Raw genomic sequence first — 20229 nt, 5'->3', positions numbered from 1 at the left:
ATCGATCGATCGATCGGTCGCCACTCGCCGCACGACCTTCGGGCTATGCAAATCATAAATCAACAGGTAATAAAAGCAACTGCAACTGCAACAGCCCCTGGTGACATGCGAGACAGAGTTGCGATGCCCGGGGAACTGGAACGTGCGATATTTTGCAGTCAAAAGGTGACCGAGAAGTTGGCCAACATGTCGAGCCGGGTCTGACGATTATGTCGGAAATATCTGGAACGCTCGTCTCTTCCATAAAACGGAGTGCATGGAAGTACCGCCCGATTGAAATAAACATATCGGGCGTGGAGTGTTTGATTGCTGAGGGGGCGCAACCGCCAGGGATCGTTTCAAGCTAAATAGATGAGTAAGACACCAGTAATTCACAATATGGCTGTCCATGGTCGGACACAAAACTCTATTTAGATTGTTCCAAAAAATCGCCAGCACTAGATGCCTCATCACCATTATACGATAACAAAAGCGTAGCCACAACCACACCATTCCAGAGCTGCAGAGACAAGACCTTATATCCGGCTGATTGGTATTCTCATAAAGCGTACAAAATGCAAGAGCAGAAAATAGAACTTTTCGAAACATCTTTTAAAAAAACTATATATGTACACATATACAAAAGATGGGAAAATATAACTTATATTTAAGTGCTCTTCCAATAACTGCTAACAAACTTCAAATTTTGGGAAAAAATAAAGAAATTTTTACAATGAAAAGATGACTACAAAGTGAACAAAGACGATCTCAACTGAATATATAGTTTGTTTGTATAAAATGTAAAGCAGTCTCTATTCTATGAAAAATTAATACTCTACGAGTATGGTAAAAAAAAAACCGCTAAATTACGTCATAAAAAAAAAAATTTAGTGACGAGAAAGACGAAAGAAAGACCTCATAGAGAGAGACGTCTTCGTAAATCTATTAAGTTATAGTAGCATGAGATCAGGAAATTATTTCAAAATTCTAGACTCTTAAATAGCAGCATGAACACAACATCTTGAGACTGAGAATTTTTAAGACTTGCCTGGCAGACAAGGCAGGTTTATGCTGTATTCTCATTAACAGAGATCAGAAAGATTAAGTAAATAGTAGATTTTAAAAAAAAAAATTATTTTTGCATTAAATCTTACATAAGAATAGGAATTCTTCTTCAATTTCCCGTTTAATCTTATTTAACTCAAAATATTTGTATTTGCTGTTATAATTTTGGAGCTTAACCGACATTTTTTAGGGCTAATTATTCTTCATAAGTATGCCCACTAATGTGATTTAAATGTGCCGGTTACATTACTACGTAACTACTCTACTCTCTATCCCGCTTTCCATTTTACAGAACGGACAGATTTCAGTTTGTGACATGTTAATTTTCTCGATGTGGTATCTCAAGTTGCAATGTCTCGTAAGAAATCCTGACGAGGTGTGCTTCCTCATCAGTGAACAACTAAACTAAACATTGTCACCGTATACTCGTATGTCCGTGCAAAGCCAAAAGGTTTGCATTGGCTCTTGGCCAAAGCTCGAGCAGTCAAGTTGTTTGGCCCCAAGCCAGCAGGAAGAAGGTTATCAAGAGTGTAGCGGCAAAGACACAGGACACCACCTGGGGAGTGGGGTTGCAAGGAGCTGCTGAATATCCAGATAGTCAACGTTATATCAACGGCAAAGGGCGACAAAGGGCGGCAAGGGCCGGCTTTAATGCTTTTCTGTGTATTGTTGTAGATATGGGGTCTTTGAATTGGAATTGGAATGGGAATGGAAATGAGAATGAGAATGGGGATCGGGGCATCGAGCCACTGCATGTGACAATGAGCAGTAATGAAAGCAAGCAACGCTGTCGAGTGGGGCGGCGGAAGGGGGGGACTGGTGTCAAGCAGAAAGCCAATGCGCATACATACTGGTACTCGTACAGTCAGGGGAACAGAGAGACATAATGCAAGCATATTTCACGGTTGTTGGTTCAAAGGAAACGCAAATAAGCGACGAGGACGAGGACGACGGCGAGGACGCGAACTCGAACGCGGCCGAAAGTGGGGATAGCAACAACAAAGACAACCATGTAATGCCAGCCAGCCAGCCAGCCAGCAACGACAACGATAGCGACAACGACAACGACGACGACGACACATGCAAATGAGCTTAAAAATGTCAAGGTCCTTTGGCAATGCAGTGTGCGTTGGTAACTCTGGCAACACACTTGGCGTTTTTCCCCCTCAACAACAACAAGGACATGTCCCAAATGTCCCAAAGTTTTTGATCAATGCCGATAATCGAAACACATTTATAACTTATATTCATTTCATTAACCAGTTTATAGTGGAACTAAAACGGAAGCGATACTCAAATGCTCCATTTCCAAACATTGTCAATTTTGAAATATTTAAGTAATTAAAGTTGGATGACGAAATCACTTGAATCAGTTTCAGGAACAATTGAGAAAGAACCGCAGCAATTAATTCGAAAATGAAAAGCTTAACTAAACAGTGGAATTGAAACGGAAGCGATACTCAAATGCTCCATTTCCAAACATTGTCAATTTTGAAATATTTAAGTAATTAAAGTTGGATAACGAAATCACTTGAATCAGTTTCAGGGACAATTGAGAAAGAACCGCAGCAATTAATTCGAAAATGAAAAGCTTAACTTAACAGTGGAATTGAAACGGAAGCGATACTCAAATGCTCCATTTCCAAGCATTGCCAATTTTGAAATATTTAAGTAATTAAAGTTGGATGACGAAATCACTTGAAACTGAAGGAACAATTGAGAAAGAACCCCAGCAATTCATTCGAAAATGAAAAGCTTAACTTAACAGTGGAATTAAAACAGAAAATGTTGATACTGTAAGTCATTAATTTAATTGAAAGACTCCAAACCACATTTCACAAAAATCTTCTTATACACCACTTAGTATCTTTAATCTTTGTAAAATTTTAAAATTTTATTGAAATGGATGTCAAACAAAGAGATTTGGAGATTCTTTACAAAATATAGAACAGATAGATATGTTTTAATTTTACAATTTAAATTATGAATTATGTTGGCAAATTGATTTAGGATATTGATATTGGCTTGAAAAATATCAACAAGCCCACTTATCGGCCATAAATTGTGCTTTCCATAATCTTGTTCAACAAAGTTGAAGCCCAAATAGCTCCTGGCCGGCATAAAACCAGTCTTCCTTCGTCTCTGACGCGTGTCTTTGGGCAACAAACCGCGAAGCGCTTAAATCTTAATCTGCTGCCAAATCACTTAACAAATCTTTTCACACAGATACACACACACACATACATTCGCACGCACATGCTCCCCGTCACACACACACACACACACATCGGCACACACATTCGCATGCCAATCAAACGAAACCGCCGCAAGGCCCTTGCCCTGCCGTCGCGCCCCCAACCCAAAAGGTCTCCTCTGTGCCTTCTCTGGTGGCTTTGCGTGTCAGGCGAGATTTTCATTTTTTCCCCCTCATGCACATTTATTTTTTGGATCTCTCGCTCTCCGTTTTGGTCTCTCGTTCTCTCGTATGCACCGTTTGTTCTGTTCCGCCAACTATTGGATGGAACAGTTTTTAACGCATTTAACAACTTGGGGGGCAGAGCGGGGTGTGGGTGTGCGTGAAGGTGTTGGTTGGGCTTTTGGGTTCGGTACTGTATGCGATCTTTATCAAGAGAAATAATGTTTGTAAACGGTCTGTTAATTGCTCAGAGTGTATTACACGCATAGGCATTTGGAAAAATAATAGACCTGCACTCTGGGTGAAGGGGCTACGCGAGAGGGGTGGACGGGAAATGAACGCATTATGTTCAGGAATGAAATAAACATAAATAAATCATCACACTTTTTGCCACCAAAATAACCCGCACCCGCGCTCTATATAACTATTTCTCTAATGGCTTTACTAAGGTATGTTGGGAGGGTTTGGTAGAAATGAAGCTTCTACGAGTATGGATTCTATTTATAGAGATAATGAATGGCTGTTGTTTATTACTCCGATAACACTAAAAAGTTAGAAAAGAACTTCATCGAAGGCGCTTCTGTTATTTATAGGGAATTCCAATCTCCCACCTTTAATTGCATTTCCCGTTTTGTGTTGAAGAAAACAGTTCTCTTATAATAAATATATGTTTTTATGTTCGAGAAAGAAAGAAAAGAAAACTTTCTTAAAGATTCTTCTACAATTAGGAGGGAATTATGTATAACATTTACCCATCCCCATGCAGAGAGAAGAGTAACAAGAGAGATCTTTATTAAGTTTCGGTATTTCGACAGGAAAGTATCAACCAGTATCAGGAAAGTTTCGAAAATTGAATATATTTTACATTAAGAACTAAATTCTTATAAATGTTGAAAAACAAACTGCTTCAACAATATCCGTTTTATGATATGTTATTGAAAAAATTCAACGAGGGACTACATATTTTATTTTTACAGAAAGAACTAAATTCTTATTAATAGTGAAAAGTGTTAACAATATCCTTTTTTTTAAATGTTATTGAAATTTTTTAGCAACTACAACTTTATATCTAAGAACTCAATGGAGGACTACATTTTAAAAAATGCATTATCGAAGAAGTAATAAAAATGAATCTCTTTTCCATTAAGGATTAAATTCTAATTGATGTTGAAAGGCAAACTGCTTCAATAATATCCGTTTTATCAAATGTTATTGAAATTTTTAAGCTACTACAAGTTTTCTTTTAAAATTTCAATAAGGCACTACATTTTTAAAAATCCAGAGTCGAGGAAGTATTGAAAATGAATACAAGTATGTTTTACAGCTATTTTCTTGGATGAAATGGGCCTTGGATGGATTTTAAAGATTGTAAGTGTCCGCTGCTGGGCCGTTCTAAGCCACTTTAAGATCAACGAAAACCGATTGCTTACCTAAAGCGGTGGCAACCGCAAAAGCAACAATATGCAAAACGTCAAAAGCACACGGTCGCGCACAAACACACACACACAGATACACACACACACACACACACACTAGCACACACACACACTAGCACACACACACACTAGCACACACACACTGGCACACACGCAGATGCATTAACCACAAACCGATGAGCAAGCGAACAAACCGAAATGACCAAACGATGCATGAGTATACGCAAAATTTCGCATACATGACAAGAAATCTGAATCAGGCAAAGCAATAACAACCATAACAGGAACAGCAACAGCAACAGTGGCTATACTATCTACAGTAACAACATCAACAACAACATCAACAACAACAACAGTTGAAACAATGGCAGACAGCTGAGTGAGCAAGCGACCAACCGAATTCAGCCTGCGGCAAAATATAGTCATCGTCTGAATCAAACAGGTGCAGGCAATGCTGCGTTCGACTCACTGTAAATACCCCCCTTTCCACCCCCCCCCCCCCCCCTCCCCTAACTTCCCATCTCCTACTCCTCACTCGCTACCCCCCTCTGTTGGTCTCTGCTGATACCGCAAAATCCAATGTCACATCATCGTCATCTGCAAGGCACGGCAGCCGTGCGGAAACGAGAACCGAAAATTGAAATATGCTGCTGCGTCGCGTCGCAGATCCCAATCCTTTTCCATTTCCCATCCCCCATCCCACACCCCCTGCTGGCATCCCTTAGCCGGTGATTGCATGTGACCCAATTAATGGTTAGTTGGTAGCTCGCTGCGTACAAAACGTCCTTGGGCTGCCCAATAATAATGCATGGCTGGCTAGCTGCCTGACTGGCTGTCTGCCTGTCTGGCTGTCTGTCTGTCTGTCTGGCTGGGTAGGGAGTGGTGGAGCGGGCGCTCAATTGTGCGTTTGGGATCAGAAGGTCAACTGCCTGCCTGTCGCACAAGGGGGGTGGAGAAGTCAGTGGCCAGGGGTGGACAGCCCATCAACCTTGGAATTGCATTGGCGCTAGCGCAAATTCGATTTCGTTGTCGTCCTTTGCCAGAAAGTTAAGTGCCATCCATCCATGCATTTGGTCGCTCCTCAAAAATAATATAGACAGATGAAGATGTGGAAGATGGGGAGGGCGGTGGAGGGCGGCGATTGAGGGCTTGACATGCAAGCTTCTTTAAAAGCTTTCCATACACATTTATAATGCAATTGTTTAACAACAAACAACAACAACAGAAAAATGCAAAAGCTAATTTATTTTGTTGCTTTCAGCTTTAAAGCCAATAAATTAGCCCTTTTTATGGTCACAAAATAGAGAGTGAAGATCACGCAACCTAGAAATGACCACGTCAATAGTCTATAAATAGAATAAGCATCTAAGTATTATATTGCTTGCAATACTAAGCTACAGACCTATTTACTGGACAAATATAAGCATTCCAGTAAGATCTAATTCTGACATTTTTAAAAAAGGTTTTATATTTTTGGATGGCTCCTGAGATTTCTTAAAGCCCACATATGTTTGTACTGCTTGCAATACTAAACTACACACCTATAATATTTATTGAACAAATATAAGAATATAAGATCTAATTCTGAAATTTAAAAAACATGCTTAATATTTTTGGGCAAAACATACAATTGGTTTGTACTGCTCGCAATACTCAGCTACAGACCTAGTTCTAAGCATTCCATTAAGATCTTAGCCTGAAATTTCTAAAAAAGGCTTTTTATTTTAGGGGAAAACATACAATTGGTGGCTCCTGGGATTTCTAAAAGCCTACATATGTTTGTACTGCTCGCAATACTTAGCTACAGAACTTTAGTATTTACTGAACAAATATAGTATAAGCATTCCAGTAAGATCTAATTTTGGAATTTTCAAAAAAAAAAATTTTTATTTTATTAAATTGGCGACCCCTTAGATTTCTAAAAGCCTACATATTTTTGAATTATAAATTGTATTTAAGAGCTGAATTTCAATTCAAAGAACGTTTCAGAAAAACGGCTTTACTTTTAGCGGCTGCTGGAATTTTCTCATGGAATTTCTATTTAAAAACTGTCCTTAGACATTAACAATATTTCAGCCACATAAAGATTCCTTCTATGTAGGCCTAATCGTACTCCGCGGCTTTTATTTAACAAACCCAGATGATATGTCGAGCAGATCAGACCATTTAAACATATAGCTGTCATTGAAACGATATGATTTGGAAATTGATTTTTTTTTTCAAAAATTTCGTTTATTTCTAAAGATATGGGAACCATTATACAAATTGAGAATGTTTTCATAACTAAAAGATGATTCGGTTTAAAAATGATGTCCATGAGGAGGACTAAGATATCGTTGTAAGACCCAGTATTACTTTTAATTTCATTTGTTTTCCATGTCGATTTCATTTTGCACATAAACGTAATTGCTGCCAAAACATAACGACATAACTATTGGAAACATTGCTCTGTGATCTATGTTTTGTTAGTGATTGAAAAAGAAACTTTAAATTTGAATGGCAACGCTATATAATTTATTTTGTACTGCTGCGAGTTCTCAATTAAAATTGGTTGCGTTGAAATAAAAGTACAAGTATATTTAAAGCGGTATCAATACAACAACCTATGTGTACCTAATTCTGTTTTTACACGGTAGATTGGTTCCAGAAAGTCGTGTAAAAAAAAACTGTGTTAAAAAGACAGAATTATATGTATATTACTTGTATTTACTTGAGGCTTCTGGGGGCTAGGTTTTAAACGACGCACATACATAGCTTAGAAAATGTGATGTGTAAATAAATTGGACTGTAGTTTTCGATGAAATCAGAAAGCCAATATATTTTCAAAGGTCCTCCTCCAGATTTTAGTATTTCTTGCCGTCCTATTTGGATAAAAAGTCTCTTATCCCAGCAGGTCAATCACTGTTTCCCCAGCTATCGTTTGAAGCGCCCACATCTTTGCCATGCAATGAAATAATGCTGGGCCAACAATTTTTTTTTTTTTTTGTTTTTTTTTGTGTCAGTTTAAGGTATTTTCGACGCGCATTTTTTGAATTTACTCGCAAAAACGTTTTGCGAGCATATTTTGTAGCGAAAGCGTGAGTGGAAGATGCACGGCGGACGTGGGGTGAGAGCGGGGCTGCGGGTGCAGGTGGGAGGGTGCAAGTGCTTTTGATATGCATTTGCATTCTTCTGGTCGTGTCGCCTCTTTTTTTCTTTGGCTTTGGCTTTACTTTATTTGGCCGACGACGACGACGACGACGACGACAGTGGCGGCGGCATTTTTGTGGCCTAAATTTGCGCAAAAGAATAAGGCGAACAACAAGAAGGAGGGAGGGAGGTAGGGAGGGGGAAGAACGGTTGTGCAGTGCAATGACAGTCGCCTCAATGAATCTGTTTACAATTCGCACTTTCATGTCTCTCTCTCTCACACACACACGCACAAACTCTCTCTCTCTCTCTCTGTCTGTTGCTTAGTAGCCACAGTTGGCCAGTTCTCTTGGTCGCGCTGTCGCTCTGCTCTTGTTTGCTGCGTGCTTTGCAATTCAATTGAACAACAACGTCACGGACCTCTTTTTATATCCCTTGCATTTATGTATGTATGTATATGTATGTTGCTTATGCTACACATGCCACATGAATGTTGCACATTGGCACGTTGGCCACAAGCCGTTTCTTTTTGTTGTTGCGGCTGCCGTTTCTGCTCTTGCATTTTTATCTGCATTTTTTGCTTGCCCCTGTTTACATACGCATACATACATACAAATGTAAGTATGTTTGCATGTACATGTATGCATGTGTGCGTATATTTACATGAATCTGCATGTATGTATGTGTGTGTGGACTCTGATAGCTGATAACGCTTTTAAAGCGCATAAGTGGGCATCCAAAAAACAGTAAAAAGGAGGGGAGCGAACATAAGCACACAAAGAGAACATTCGCACCAATACACAGCATGGTAACAAAAAACACCGTTAAACGGTGACAAAGCACAAGAACAACAACAACAAAAAAAACAGTTGCAAAAGTTACAGCAACTGCTGCAACAAAAACAAATAAACGGACGGACGAACGGACGGACGGACGAGTTGTATTGCTACCGTGCCGCTGCTGCCAACGACTTCTAATAAAAACCGGAACAACAGCAACAGCAACACCAGCAGCAGCAGCGGCAAACTCAACGTCGCTGTCTGCGTCGACTGCGCTACAATGTTCTACAGAGAGCAGCGTTCACATGCAGGAAAATTGTTCAAGAAAATTCTTAAAAGAAATGTGAAGCAAACAAAAATAAAGCGAAGACGACGACGACGACGACTACTTCACCGTTAGCTTTTGAAGCTCTCGCCATTGCGACCGCAAAGAGCGACCAGTAGAGAAACTAGATACAGAGCAAAAGAGAGTGCCACACATGCTACAGTGAAAGAGAGGAAGAGAGAGAGAGAGAGAGAGAGAACCTCCACTCAGCAGTAGCAGCAATAGCGGCCATAAAAAGACTCTTGCAGAACAGGCGGCAAAAGCAATAAAATTTATTTCATTTTGATAATGCATAATTATTATTAGGCCATAAAATAGATTGTTTGAACTAGTTCGGCACATCTAAAACGTGTGATGGCTTATGTTATTTTTTAGAGAAGTCACTTTTTGACTGTTCTTTTTTCCAAATTTCAATATTATTGAATCGAAATTGTCAATCCCTAAAAACAATTGAGTTTTGCGGTTTCAACAAATTTATTTCATTTTGATAATGCATTATTATTATTAGGCCATAAAACAGATTGTTTGAACTAGTTCGGCACATCTAAAACGTGTGATGGCTAATGTTATTTTTTAGAGAAGTCACTTTTTGCCTAATCTTGTTTCCGAATTTCAATATTATTAAATCGAAATTGTCAATTCCTAAAAACAATTGAGTTTTGCAGTTTGAACAGTTTTGCCTCGAAGGCAGGGCGTCACTATCTTACGATCTTCAAAAAATTTGAGCCCAGAGTGCTAAAAATGTGCTCTTGTCACCAAATACGCTTCATACTCGATGAATTTCTTAAATAATTATTAATAATATAATATTTTCATTTCGAAATAGAATAATTTATTTGATGGGTAAATGGGAGAAATAATATTCAAAACTTTACTAAGCTGTCTCGTTTCGGTTTCAATCGAATTATGCAGTTCCTCTGTGAGATGAAATATATTTTCTTATAATGGTGCTGAAACTAATTCGGGAAAGGGTTTTTATTTTGTGCAAATTGTTAAATTAATTAATATCGATTTCGACAAATTCAATTCCATTGAAAATGGAGGTCAGTTTCCTTATTCATTACAATCAAACACTATTAATTATATGTAATTCCCTACATATGTATTTTTATTTATTGTATGTATATTGTAAAAATGCATATACGCGTACATAATGCCCAAAAGTAATAAATAGTAGCACTTGCACTGACATAGTAGCTTCAGCATTATGTGTAAAAGAAGAACTCATAGACTAGCTAATCTGCATACTTGTAGATCCACAATTAATAATTTTAAAGTTTGATTTGTGGTTTCTTTTAAAATTGATTTCCCCATTTTTGTTCATCATATTAGTGGGCGGCTTAGAGTTTTTTACTTTTGTTTTCCGCATACCAATAATAGTCATAAATTGTTCCATCATCTAGTTACTGAACACTTCGTTGGGTGTACAGAGTATTCTACAAAGTACGTGCCCATCAGTGTGTGTATGTATGTGTGTGTGTTTGTGTGTGTGGCAGCGTCAGCCGGATGCTTTGCTGCCTTTTTCTCCATGCCCAGCACAACAAAAACAAAATACAGCAGCAGCAGCAGCAGCAACAACAATAATGAATTTAAAATAAAAAAAGAAAAAAGCAACGACAGCGCAACGCAGTTAAAAAATTGCGTTGTTCATAAATCAGTTGCAATTAAAATTAACTGGAAAATGCAACGCTAATTAGATTTGTGGTCAGGTCGGGGCTCTAAAGTGGTTGCACGACAAAGAGGGCCGGCCGGCCAGTCGGCCAAGTTGCGAGCGTATGATGTGGTTTGCTGGCTTTATGCTTTTGCTTGTGTGCTGTGCGAAATATAAACGATTTAGTTGCAATTTTTTCTCAAGTGCTGGCCATGGTGGCGTTGGTGGTGACGGTGGTGGCAATGGCGGCAATGGCGGCGATGACCGGCCGGCATTGCAGTACGTTTCTATCTTTTAATGCGTATATGTACACAAATGTACATGCGAGTACATATTTCCACATTTCCTTCTTCTTTTTTTTTTGTCGTTACTTTTTTTTAATGGCAGCAAGAGGCGCTGGTTGGGGCGGGGCGTTTCGCTGCCGGTCAGTTTTTGTTTGGGACGTGTTTCACATTCTTTTAGTTGTTAAACAAAATTTCACACACAGGCAACAAGAACGCCAACAAAAAAAAGACAAAAATTGCAAACACATACACGCGCCATTTGTTTTATAACAACACAACAATAAACATGACGATAATTGGCATTTGTCGTTGTTATTGTTGTTGCTTCAAATGCCGACAACATCATCTCATTCAAAATGCCGACAATAACAGCAGCAGTCGTAGTAATAAAAACAACAACAACAATAACAACACCTATAATATATATTATCATCGACACGCGTTCGTTCACGTTACGTATACGCAATGCGCTTTACAGGCGTCGTCACTGAAGTTGACGTTTACGTTAGCAGCGGCTGCGGCTGCGACAGCGACAGCGGCGTCAGCAACGTGTCATCATCGTCGCCGATTTGTACGTTGTCGTCGACGGCTAAATGCTCACTAAAAACGCAATCCAGTGTGCATGACAGGAGTCTGCTACTGTTAAGTAAGACCCCACCCACACCCACCCCCCACACACCCCCCCTCATAACCAACACCCTACCCAACAAGCTGAAGCCAAAATGGTGGCATAAAAGTCACGACAGGCAGCCGCGGGCAACGAAAGCAAACGAAAGGAATGCGGGCAAAAATCCTTTTCACCAAATGAGCGAAAGCAGCGCAACGACGACGACGACGGCGACTGCGACGGCTCTCTGGCTCTCATCATTTACCCCACACCAATAAGCCACTGCTTATCAGGCATGGGGCAGTACGAATCTAAGATGAAAACAGAGACGACAGCGAGACGTTCAGACGCTGAAACACATTTCACAAACTAGCCTTCCCTGCATCAAACAGCTTTACAGCCGCAAGCTAATTGAAATGAAAGTTTATTAAATTACTTTTTTTAAATTTTAATTTTGGAAATCGAATTGACCTTGAAATTGTAACTAAAATGCATCAAAAACAAAAAATTAGATAGCAAAGAATTTTGTACACAGATATAAAAGTTTCTTTGTCTTTTCTTTTCTTCGCAACTTTGAAACATTTTCATATTTTCAAATTATGAACTTTGTGTGAAGAGATGTTAAATGAAATATGTAAAAAGTTTGCAAAAATTAAAATTTTTAAAGCCCAGCTTTAGTCACAGCTGATATACGATAGAATTAAATTACTAAGACAAATGTTTAATAGACATTGCAAAGATTGAAAACTCATTGAAACTCAATGAAACTTTTAAAGTTAAGTTGAGTCAACTTAAAAAATTATAAAATAAAATGTGAAAAAAAGAAAAATAAATACAAAAATTATAATCATAATATTTATAGTAATAATAATAATTAAAGCTAAAGAAAATATTAAACAAATAAAAATAATTCATAAAGCTCAATTAAATTTGTAATTAAAAGCAATTAAATTAGAAATAATATGTAAATATGTAACGCTAGAATAAAGTTTATAAGTTTCAAATTTTAAAATGCAACGTTTTCGAAGCTGTTTTAGCAATATTTCGATTGATTTTCCCAACTTTGCACAATATTTGCCAAAAAAAAAAAAGGACGCCTATTAACATTTAAATGTTTGAAATTTCTTTCTTGCTTGCAAAATTTCTCCTGCTCTCGCTGAATTAGTTTTATTGTCTGAACAGCTGCCAAAGGCTTCTGGCTGGCAGCTGGCCGAAGAGCATTGCGGGAGCAGAACTTGTGGCGTGGCACGCTGTGTCGCTCTCTTTGCACCGAGCTATTATTTTTGCCGGCATTAAGATTTGCCCGACTCCGAGAATGTTTCAATATCTACATATATATATATGTAGATATATATGTGTATGTGTGTGTTTGTGTGTGTGTGTGCCATCAACATGGATGAACGAACGTCAAATAGAACATGTGCTAATGAATTATCAACTGTCAGCAGCGGGAAGTGCAAACAGTCGCGCGAACGTGCAGATGCACACACAGCCGAGCCAATGGAACGGGCGGACAAATGTAAGTGTATTCGAAGCACACACACACCCACACACACACACTGCATTTTAGCCTACATTATAGGCCAGGCCAACGAGACAGTTTGAACGTAGTATGCCATGAATGCAATTGTGGGAATAAATATGTACGAGTATGCGCTTAGATTTATTGAAAAATAAATGCAGATTCGAGTGCATTCATGAATGCCAATGAATCATAATAGAAACACAAATAGTGTACTATTATTGTACGCCCACAAAATGAATCAATAAATAAATGGTGTGTATGCAGACATAAGATATTACTTTCTTTCAAAAATATAGTCCAAAGACTTAAGAAATACTTTTATTGAAAAATAAATATAAATAAATATAATAATATTTAAGTAGACCGCGTTTTTAAACACTTCGAAGTGGCATTATCAAATACTATATATCTTTGCTTCGAGTCTGAGTCAAATCTGAATATTAAAATTTCAGTAAGACTGAAGCCAGCTTACTTTGTAAGCGTATACTACAATCAAAAATTTTAATAACAAAAATAAACCAAATAAAAATAAACTGACTTATATGGTTTTCTCATGGATGTCATTGTCAGAAAATGGACCAGATGGAAAGCACCAGCTTACAAATACAAAAAAAAAAAAAAAAAAATCAAAACCTCGTCCAACATGATTATTTTAAAAATATCACTTTATTTGTCCGTCTGTATGAACAGCGATAACTTTTTAACCATAACAGCTAGGGACACATCACTTGATATTACTATATATCAATATAAAGTCCGTTTGCCATAAGTATTATTGGGTCTGATGATGTTTTCTATAGATTTTTGAAGCCAAGCTACAAAGTGCCTAATCAAAGCAAAAAGGGGAGCCAAAACTAGAAAAGAAAGAAGTGCTCCAGGTGGTCAAACGATTAATTTGTTTTATGATGATGTTGTGCAGATTTAGATGCATCGTATACCCCGTAAATGGCTTGCATATCATGATGAAGGAAATTGGCGCTTGCTGACCGATAATGTGCCGTCTCTTCGGTTGACACTTGCAATGGATTTGTGGCAAAAAAAATCGCACCTAAACCAACTTGAAAGGAACTTTGCAAGAAATTAGGGGTACATATTTAAAGTTGCGTAGATCTGAGTCAGTTTCCTAATTGTCGAAAAGTGTCGTTGTATATGGAACTAAAACTTGTAGCTTACAGACGGTCGAGTCTACTTGTATATACATTTTAGATTTGACTCATTCTTATTACATTTATGGATATACGAGTATACATATGTATGTGTGGCTTGCATGTGTGTGAGCGTACTTTTAGGCGCAGTGCAAATTTAGCATATAATATGCATTTCTTGAAGCTGCTTTATGTGTGTGTGTGCAAAGAAGGCGTCTATGTATATAGATATATACATATATATGCACAACTATGTGTGTGTGTTTGTCTACGGCAGCCTGCAAAAGGTAAATGACATCAATGGAGGTTGGCTGGCAGCCCCCTTCTGCACCTCCGCCTCTGCCACGACTACGCTGAGAACGTTAGGGGGGTGAAAAGGAATGCGGAAGACAGAAGACGGACGACAGCATCGCGCTCTGTGTTTACTTTTTGCTTGCATTTTGGTCTTTGCTTCCGTTTGCTGCTTGCCTGCTTACAGTTTCCGGCTTTGGGCAATACACACACACACATATACACACAAACACACACACACGTACACACTCATACAAAAGGCCGTAAATATATGCAAGTTGGGAGCAACGCGCGGTTATTGTGTGCGCGCCTTACTGTATGCAATGATTTTTTTCCCAGCGCTTTGTTGCACATACTCAGCAAATAAAAGCCCACAAGAGCTGATTCGCAAAGAGGCCTATTCTAGTCCCTCTGACAACCAACGAAACTCCACGGGCTTGTGTGTGTGTGTGTGTGTGTGTCTGTGTGTGTTTGGTTTTCATTAGGCATAGGACTTTTCGCCTTTTATGCTGATAAGAGCCGTTAATCTCCCCAAATCCTAAAAAGGCTACATGATCGATAAGTGGATCAATAAACTAATAGTTGGTTTTAGGAAATGTAATTCTACAAGTAGTATATTTAAAAGACTTTTTATTGGACACTTGGATCATTAATTGTACTATCAAATAGTATATCGAAAGGTCTTTGAATGAAACTTAATAGGAAAAGTATGAAATGGTTGACTTACCGCTTGGATCGTGATGTGGTGGCGGTGCCTGCTGCTGGTGGTGATGCAGATTGGGCGCACAAAAAGCGCTCGAGCCACCGCCTAGTGTGGCCAGTGGTTGACTAAGGGTGGGCGGTCCACCGCCACCTGGCGGTGCATAGGCGCTGGCGCGATACGAAGGCGGTGGTGAGCCCACGTCACAGCGCTCAGGCGGCACAGCAAGCGGAACTGGCGGTGGCGGCCCGTAGTGCGACTGTGGCGGCGGTGGCGGACCACCGTAATGATGTGGTGGTGGTGGCAGTGGTCCATGATATTCGGCCGCCTGCTGATAGTGATGTGCATGTGCCGCATGGGCCGCATACTGATGTTGGTGGTGCATATGGAGGACACCGCCAGCACCAGGCGCCAGCTGATGGGCATGATAGGCGGCAGCTGCAGCGGCCGCGGCTGCTGCAGCCGCATACGAGGGTGGTGGCGGACCATGGTGGTCGGGTGGGCCATGCTCTGTGTGTAGACCCAGGTCAGGTGCATGGTACATGCCGGCGCTGAGCGGCTCGCTGGGCGGATGGTGCAATGCCGCCGCGGTGGGCAATGGCAGTGGCGGCGAACTGTGGGCTGTGAAAACGCAAAGAAGGAATAACATAAGGATAAGTGATTGAGCAATAAAGATCAATTTGAATTCCCTGTCTAGATGACTAACCTTCGCTCAAATTGGAGCTGGCGCCTGGTGGCAACATGCTGGAGAGCGCCGAGAGCGGCGTATAGGATTTTGGTGGTTCCACGGAGCTGGGTCGTAGCACACGTTCCTCGGTGACGCTGGATTGTACGCGATACTGCATCTTGCAGTAGGCCTCCTGGCCAGCGCCCGCACTGGCATTCACATAGACACCAGTGATGGTGACATCTGTGTCCTGCACAATGACCACACTGGATGAGGTGGGCCGACTGGAGTCCTTGGCATCCTTGGCGCTACTCGAATCTCGAAAACCGGTGGTGATTGTGGTATCCGTGTTCGTCTCCTTTGTTTCCTTGGAATATTTGGAGTCATTGCTCTCCTCAATCATGTTGCTCTGCGGCTTATTTAGTTCACTCTGTCGACAACCCGACCCAACAGATGCAGCTGCCGACGCAGACTCTTTAGTCTCCTTAGGCTCCTTCTTAATGTTGACCTCACTGATGATCTTAGTATTTGAGTCCTTAGCCCCTGTGGCTGCGGCTGTTGTCGTCGATGTGGTTGTCAGCGTCGCAGCCTTGCCTGTGTTGGACGTACATTTCACGGAACTACTACTGCTCGCGACCACTGCTGTTTCGCACTCGTCGTAGCTCTCGAAACTGCTGCAATCGCTGGCCAAATTCTTGTCCAAGTGCCGCTCCACTTCGTAGGTGGCTGCCACAATGGCGCTGGCGTTCAGACTGGCCATACGCTTGCGCGCCAATATGCCTTTGTAGTCGCCAATTAGCTCCTCGGTGAAGGCGGTTTTGCGTTTCTTGGGCAACTGCTTGGGTGCTGGTTTATTTTTGGGCTTTTCCATGTTAGCGTTCGAAGACGACGATGCTGTTGGTCTGTCATTCGAAGCGCTCTCATCGCTATCCTCAATAGACTTTTTGGACTGCTTGGCGCACTGCTTGCTACGCTTAGACTTATCTTTAGCCTCGGACTTTTTCAGCTTGGACGGTTCTTCAGCATCCACCTCCAAGTGCTGTTGCTGCTGCTGCTGCTGCTTCTTTCCCGGTGATTTCTTTTGCAACTTCTTCTTCTTTGTCGCAGCCAGTGCCCGTAAACGCTCTAATTCTTCAGTCTCGCTGTCGCTATCGAACTCCCAATGCTTGCCTACACCCCGACCGCCCGGAACATTTCGTAACTCCCTCTTATGCTCCACCACGAGCTCCGCAATGGGCTCCTCTGTCTTTCCTGAATATGAATCTTCTGCGGGGCGACGGGATATTTTGGCCACCGCTGGTTTCTCAACATCGGTTTCAATGCCTTTAGGTGAGGAGTCTTTATTGTCATCATCACTGCCATCCAGAGTACGTATACGTGGTGGCTGCTGTGTCGCCTTAGACAGCCCCAGCTCGTGGGCTGTGCGCGATTCATTCTCGTAGAGACACTGCACCTTCGCCAGAGCATTGAGCGAGGCCATGCGATGTCGCTTGGCACCATAGCTGCTCAGTTTCTTCTCATCTTCGGAGTCGCTGCTGTCCGCAGAGGTGTCGCTGATGGGTTGCGGTGGCGGCTTTTCCTTGGCCTTGCCGGCGTTTGGCTTTTTCTTGCCCGTCTTACCGGCGCTGGACTGGTTTGTGGACGGGCCAGGTTTACGCTTTGCTAAAGATGTTGTCGCCCCACTACCACCACCTGTGGGTGTGGTAGTAGTTGGCGTTGCTGCTTTGGCTTGTTTTTTATTAACGCCTTTTTGCTGTTCGGACTGCTCTTGTGCCTCTTCTTTGACGGCTTCTTCTTTAGGCCTAAGCGGTGGGTCTATGAGAAGCGGCTTTTGCTCCAACTCTGCTTGTTTTGTTGTGCCTTCCGATTCGAGTTTCTGTTCCGCTACGGCAATACTCTTCTTCTCCATTTTGCGCAACGGTTTATTGTCTTCGTCGGAGAAGTCGCGTAACTCTTTTAGTGTGGGCAGCACCATTTTGATGGGCTCCTCATCCTCCGAGCCAGACTTGAAGTCATAGATGTCCTTATGCACTAGCTTGGTGCCTGAAGTTGGTAAGGATATGGGCTTAGATACTTGCTGTAGTCGCGCCTTGGCCGCTGAAGTCTTTGTGTACTTAATTTTGGGGCGCTGTTTAATAGGGGGCGTGGGTGTTTGGGTGACTGCTGGTGTTGGAGTTGAAGCTGTTGCCATGGACGTTGTGGTTGTCTCCGTCGGGATTGGCTTCGCTACGGAAGCGACAGATGTTCCATCTGTTTGTGTGCTCGACTGTATCACGATCTCTTCGATGTCCATTTGCACAACCTCGGTATTGGAGTCTGGTTGTCGGTTCGCTTCTCCTGTTGTCGTATTTTTGGTCTGTTGTTGGGAGTTTGGCTTCGATAGTGTCACCTCTGGGGAGGACACTTTCTTTACATTGCTCGCCTTTATCGTCTTCTGTTTGCTTCCGATGTCTTTTTTCTGTTCCGGCAGTGCCGTTGGAATAGGGGTTGAGTGTGGAATTGCTCGTGAGGTTGGGGTGGACGTTGAAGCTGCGTTTGATGCCGGTGCTGGCGTTACTTGTGGTGCTATTGTCTCACTACTGGTCTTAGGCGTTTCCTTTTGCACGCTTTTGGTCACATGCTCCTTGGTATTTGCCGACAAATGCTTTTTATTCGCTTTGACCTTGGGGCTTTCTGTATCGAGTTTGGCTCGCTTTGTCTGTCCCTTCTTCTCCTTTTCAACGGCGCTCTTGGCTCCCGAAGGTCGCGATGTCTTTGCACCATGAGATTCCTTGCTATCGCTGTAAGTACTCTTTTGATCTGTCTTGCCAGTCGTCGATTCTTGCTCCCTAATCTCTTTAGGTTTCTCCTTAGAGGACTCCGATTGTGTCGCCTTTTCAGTTGCTTGCTGCTCATTGCCATTGCTAACACGCGGACGCTTAACAGTCAGCGCCTTGGTGGGATTCATACTGGCTATAACTTTGACTGCAGCAGCACGCGACTTGGTCTTGACATTTTCCGATATGGAAGACTTGAGGCCCTCACACATACGCTCCTCACCACTGGGCAACAGATTATCGAATCCGTGTATCTTTATATCGAGATTCTTTAGCATTTTATTGATAGCGCGCGCCTTCCCATCCTCATTCTTTTCGTCGGCTGCTGATTTCGAGGATGTTACGGATGAGGCTGCCGGCGAATGCGATGTCGTCGTTGGCTTGCACTTTTCCTTTTCTTTTGAGGCACTGGACGTGGCACTATTATCCGTGGCAGTGACTGTTGCTGCTGTAGCGGTTGTGTTACCTGCTGCGGTTGTTGTTGTGCTTGTGGCGGAGACGGTAGCTGAAGCTGAAGCTGTTGTGGTAACCGTCTCCCTCGCCTCCTTCTTCGGCGGCATTCTTGGCTGACCCGACTGTTGGTGTGGCTGCTGCATTTGATTCTTGGGTTTGGCTTTCTTCTCCTCGCTGCCTGCCTCCTCGGAACTTTTGACAGCCGACTTTTGGTGCTTGCTACTGCCACTGGATGTCGTTGTTGTTGTTGCCGTCGTCGTTGTCGCCGTCGTTGTAGCCGCCGCCGTCGTCGTCGTCGTCGTCTGTTTGCGTGCCGTGCTCGTTGCACTGAACGCGCCCGTTCGTTTTTTTACCGTGGACGACGACGTTGTGGCTCCAGAAGCGGCGGCGGCCGCTGCAGCTGCTGCTGCTGCTGCCGCTGATGCCGCTGTGGCTGCAGTGGTCGTTGAGCGCTGAAGGCGCTCCGCCACACTGGGACGCTTTTTCGAGCCCATCTGGTGCTCTGCTAGGTAAGTGTGGAGCAGAGAGAAGAAAGAGAAATGGGAAAAATGTTGCTGACTATGTTTCAGAGTGTACAACTTTTGATCGCCCTGGCCCAGACGCCCAGATGCCCAGACTCTAGAGGCCCAGCATCGCTGCTGCCCACTTCACTTTCCTTTTTAGTTTAAGTGCTGGCGCGTGACCAACAATGGCTTTTTTAGTCATATACTTGCCAGGAGGCAAGGCGGAAAGGCGGAAAGGCGGTGGCTGACTAACTTTTGTTCGGCGGCCAAAGTCAACATCGGCACCGAGCTTTTCAGTTTGTTCATTATAATTGCTACAGCGGCATCAGGGAATTGGTGAATAGTTAAAACAGCTCCCACTCAGGCAAAGAGATTTGACAAATGTCTTGATTAATGGTTCTAACAGGGCCTGTAATTAACGGAATCGGCAACATTCATGGCTAATATACATATATTCA

The 20229-nt window shown here is 42.0% G+C and overlaps 1 protein-coding gene across 1 annotated transcript in view; it reads right to left on the bottom strand.

Moving 5' to 3' along the window:
* The window catches only part of LOC115629755, a 68642-nt gene extending 48880 nt beyond the window's left edge, over positions 1-19762 (bottom strand). Inside the window, exons 1-5 of the mRNA XM_030526297.1 lie at positions 19602-19762; positions 17049-19496; positions 16621-16967; positions 16039-16548; positions 15360-15953 (exon numbers count right to left, since the gene is read on the bottom strand). Of these exons, the coding sequence (XP_030382157.1) occupies positions 15360-15953; positions 16039-16548; positions 16621-16967; positions 17049-19496; positions 19602-19762 (4060 nt within the window). The remainder of the gene's footprint in view (positions 1-15359; positions 15954-16038; positions 16549-16620; positions 16968-17048; positions 19497-19601) is intronic.
* Between the last annotated feature and the right edge of the window lie 467 nt (positions 19763-20229).

Source organism: Scaptodrosophila lebanonensis, unplaced genomic scaffold, assembly GCF_003285725.1.
Source record: "Scaptodrosophila lebanonensis strain 11010-0011.00,11010-0021.00 unplaced genomic scaffold, SlebRS2 tig00000163-arrow-arrow-pilon, whole genome shotgun sequence".
NCBI lineage: Eukaryota > Metazoa > Arthropoda > Insecta > Diptera > Drosophilidae > Scaptodrosophila > Scaptodrosophila lebanonensis.
The sequence above is the reverse complement of the archived record's forward strand: the minus strand, read 5'-3'. Positions and strand labels throughout refer to the sequence as shown.